This window comes from Akebia trifoliata, chromosome 9, assembly GCF_017979445.1.
Source record: "Akebia trifoliata isolate Shusen 1 chromosome 9, ASM1797944v1, whole genome shotgun sequence".
NCBI lineage: Eukaryota > Viridiplantae > Streptophyta > Magnoliopsida > Ranunculales > Lardizabalaceae > Akebia > Akebia trifoliata.
In genome coordinates this window covers 26,157,035-26,161,624 of record NC_141383.1, presented here as the reverse complement: position 1 = coordinate 26,161,624, position 4,590 = coordinate 26,157,035, and the positions used below count along the sequence as shown (strand labels likewise).

Here is a 4,590-nt window from a genome sequence, read left to right as displayed (position 1 = left end):
AACAAGTCGACTTTCCTACACAAACTTTCAGCTAAAAAAAGTGAAAAAGGGCAATGCCACTTCTGAAGGAACAAGTTCTATTAGTATTATCGACTTGAAGGAAAAGGGATTCACTTATAGTCTTAAATAAGAACACTATCAATTAAAATACAAAATTATTTTCGCTATTTTTGTTGTCTGCCGACAGATCTTCATGTTGAGTCAAAAAACATCCACAATGTTTTAGCAGAAAAGATAAAGGTTCCATCATAAATAATTGGGGATCAATAAAAGGGTGTCAACTTCTATAATACCTGACATGCCCACGACATCAAAGATCATACACCACGAGACACAGAGAGAGAAACGGAAAAAAGTCACATTTTAATGGAAACAGATGACATTTATTCTCAATCATGAATTACAGAACATGGACAAAGCCACATGTTACCCAGTAACAAATAAACAAACATATAGTTGGGGTCCAAATAACCAAAATGTAAAAACACATCGAAAGGGTGCAGCACACAGCATAAAAACCCACATCGCCACGCCGCCTCTCCCACCTTTCAATGGCTAACAGGCAAATCATCATCTCTGCAACACAGAATAATAATGAACATAATAGCCAACTGAAAACATGGAGTAGATTAACACTCGGCATTAATGCCACACATCAGATGGCACGACATAGATGTTGACCCAATCCATTGAACTGTCAACACGGATAACAAGTAACTTGCATTCTCACTGCATCGTAACTTCTCAATAGAATCATCAACAAATAAATGACTCCCTTCTTTGCTTATAACATATTCACTTGTCCAAACATTGAAATCCATAACAATTGATAGCTGACTGATACTATATATGATCAAATACCCCACTTTTTGTAAGGGACTAACAAGAAAGATAACTGGAATATTCCCCTTCCTGATAACTTTTTTTTTTTCCTGTATATTCCTTCTTTTCTTTTCAAACCCCTTTTTCCAATCTTTTTTTATTCCTTTTTTTATTCTCCCCAAAATAATGATCTTGGATCGTGCCAAACCCAAGCCAGCCGACCCATCCAAGCCAAGACAATTTGAATAGCTCAACCAATTAAATCTGCCAACTCAGAAGCCGCAGTTAGAGAAACTAAGAACATCATATATGATGTAACTGTCTTCTAGTTTCTTATTAAATATTTAAGCAGCCAACCATGCACATTGTTGTCCATAATCTGAATCCAAAAGCATATTCCCTAGCCACATAGCCGAAGGTGGCACCTTGTCTCTTGGCGGTGGAAAATGGTGGGCTTGGCTGGTGGTGCACCCTTTTCCTCCTGTCTCTCTTGGCACTGGACCACCAGCTTCAAACAATCCAAACAAAGCAAGTCAAGATAGAATGTCTCTTCGTATTCACCATCGTTGATGCACCGTCCACACTGGAAACACCGTGCAATGCAGATTTTGCATGCCTTGCAGAGCTGAGTGGCAGACTGTTTCCCTTGGCAGCTCTCGGCTGGGCAATCATAAACGAGCCTCAAGTTCTTGCATTTAGGGCACATCTCAATGTCAATGGCACGATTGTCATCACCGCAGATAGATGAGTGCCCATCGTGATAGAACCGTGGCTTATGAGCTTTGGGAGGTATGCAGTTGTCTGCACCCAGTAAGGCCTTCAACTCTTCAAAGTGATTGTTTGTTACACCATAACGCCCACCAAGTTTTAGGTACTTTATCCCAAGATCAGCTGAAGAATTAAAAGCCTTTAAGTTGTTCATGATGCCCTCGACACTGAGTCTTGTACATCCTGGCACACTCAGCTGTATGAAGAGAGAGAGAGAGAGAGAGTATAATTGTCAGAATGTCATGTAATAAAATAATGTGAAACAACTTAAAATAAAAAATTTAATAAATAAAGATGATTATACTTCAAATAATTATCACACAGTGAACGCAGGATGAGGAGGAAACAAAAGGTAATAACAACCTAAGCTGTAATGGGCACACCATACACACGCAACATCACGGATGTCAATCAGTCAAATCCTATGGTTCAACAAATTTCCTTACACACAATTATATCCTAGACTCGTAGTTTTCCTTTGTAATATTTATTGCACGCCTCTGTCTTTGAAAGAAAGGATCAAAGGCCCATAGTGATATAAAGTATCAGGTGTAACTAGGGGTGTCAATGGATAGCCGAAATCCGAATTTGAATTCGAATTCGAAAAATCGGATATTATCCGAAATTTTCGGATTTCGGATTCGAATTCGGATGTCATTTGAATATTCGAATGCATTTCGGATACGAATTCGGATATCACGATATCCGATTCGATAATATCCGCTCCGATATAATATATATACCATGTATTTATGTTTTACAACAAAAGTTTTACATATGTATATATGGTGATGCGTATTCGTGTTATACAACGAAATGTTTTCTTTTAAACTTCATCTTCTCTAACCAGCTAAACGAGACAAACCACAGGGATGGATTCGGAACGATGAATTTCGATCGAACTCCACAACACTGTCTTCTCCGGCCGGCGATCATCAGGTACCCCTCTCTCTCTCTCTCCGATTTGATTCGAACCAGTCGTGATTTTTTAGGATAAAATCTGAGGGTTTCGAGTTTCGACTGTGCGAACTCCGACACATCTTCTCCGGTCAGATTACAGGTACATATTCACTCACTCTCGCTCTCTCTCTCCGAACCAGTCGGAGTGATTTTTCGAGGGTTTCGACTGTGCGAACTCCGACAGATCGAAGACGATGGCATTTTGCAGGTTTTTTTTTCGAATCGGATATCCGATATATTTTTCGGATTCGAATTCGAATGTTTGTTAGGGATATCCGATCGGATTCGAATTCGAATTCGGATAGTATTATTTTTTTTCGGATTCGAATTCGGATATAGTAGTATCCGATCGGATACATATCCGTTGACAGGCCTAGGTGTAACCAATGCATCTTTTTAAGTAAAAAATCACAAGAAATTTAGGGAGGGGGGGACTACAAATATGAGATTAAAATTTTAATTGCATCAAAGATGTTAGCGACCCATAGAACAGAATGAACATAAAAACATAAAAGGCACATTGATTCAAGAAACTCAATATCACATTTTCAGATTCTAACCTTCATTATTCTCGGATTGCTTTCAAGCACACGTTTCAGACCATCATCAGTGATCCTCGCACAATTCATTAGACTCAAGCATCGCAAATTGCCTTGAGCCCTGCTAGTTATCCGTAAAAGAGCATCATCATTGATCCTCTCACTTAATGGATGATTAATGTGAATGCTCTTCCATAGAAGGGGGTCATCTTGAACTGCAGATCGCATTGATTTGCAAACCCTTTCAACCGAAAGAAGATCCTGTATGCCCATATAACCAAGGGCATAAAATAAACTCTCATGTGGGTCTCCTCCACTTTCATAAGAGGCACTTCCGGTGGACTCTGCGGGTTCTCCGGTTCGACGACTAGCATCCCAAGTGTATTCATTGCAAATTGACATGAACCTGCCATTGCATGAACCATCCTCTAATCCCTTCTCCTCCACCCAACCATCAAATTTACCGGCTTGATTTGATCTCTCGTAGAACCATGTGTTCCCCAGCTCTGCCTCAAACATCATTGCCTGATCCAAAATATAATTCAACCCATCAGTTTCAAGATCCTCGATCCAACCCTTGAATGCCGTAAATGTAGCATCCACATTCATGCCAAATGGATCTGATGGCAAAAGGTCGAGAATTTCATTGACAATTGGCTCACAAGATCCTCCTCTATCAACTCTATCCCTTCGACGATCAACGTATTCCTCAATTTCCCAATCATGGCATTGAGACTTAACACAAGCATCAACGTTGGTATATGGAATTCCCTCCCCAACAAAACCATCGGCGATCCTCATAGAGGAAACTAATTTTTCTTCAGATGAGTTCACAGGAAAGGTTGGACGATAAAAAAGATTCAAAGTCATCCCTTTCGCACTAATTCAATAACTATTTTTGCAGAGATAAAGAAACCTAGAACACACCTAGAAATTGATCTATTTTTCTGAAAAAGGAGCAAAAAAGGAAAAATAAAAGTAAATAAGGATCCCTAGATTAAACCCAAACCCTAAACCTAGAAAATTCCTCAAGAAAACCCTCGATTTCAGATAGCAAACTAAAACAAAGCACCAAAATTTCACCGAGTTTCTTGTTCAGAACTTATCATCAGAACTATGATCGATCAAATAAAGAAAAAACCTAAGAAACTCTTTTCTTTTTTTTTTTATTTTTAAATAACCTAAGAAACTTATAAAGAACTAAGGTAACAAGTAATAAAGAATCAAAATTTTTTTAAGAACTAATTAAACGAGAAAAAACAGACCTTTTACACGAGAATCGAAACAAATCAAACGACCCTACTCCAACAACCCCAAACCCTAGTGACCCGCACGAATGCAATCGAAAAAGATTGAAGAACGGATAGAGAGATCGATTTTCTTGTTTTCGAATCCTAAAAGAAAAATAATTCGATCAGATTTCGGTATGAAACGCGGATTCTTCGATCAATCGACTCCAAATAAGAAAAAAAAAAAGGAAAATTAAATAGAGAGAGAGAGA

General features: G+C 38.6%; 1 protein-coding gene across 1 annotated transcript; it reads right to left on the bottom strand.

Annotated features, from left to right (window-relative positions):
- Positions 1-342: 342 nt before the first annotated feature.
- On the bottom strand, positions 343-4,590 carry LOC147395066 (F-box protein SKIP14-like). Its single transcript, XM_086453685.1, has 2 exons — positions 3,111-4,590; positions 343-1,786 (listed from the first exon to the last, which is right to left on the bottom strand). Exons 1-2 carry the CDS (start codon positions 3,957-3,959, stop codon positions 1,223-1,225), a joined length of 1,413 nt encoding a protein of 470 aa, XP_086309811.1. The 5' UTR covers positions 3,960-4,590; the 3' UTR covers positions 343-1,222.

What these genes read in the sequence shown, in the direction of transcription:
- LOC147395066 (XM_086453685.1), bottom strand. Translation starts at nt 3,959, where the DNA reads ATGACTTTGAATCTTTTTTATCGTCCAACCTTTCCTGTGAACTCATCT. An exon ending in GCAATCCGAGAATAATGAAG is followed by an intron (nt 1,787 to 3,110) that starts GTTAGAATCTGA and finishes CTCTTCATACAG; the next exon opens with CTGAGTGTGCCAGGATGTAC.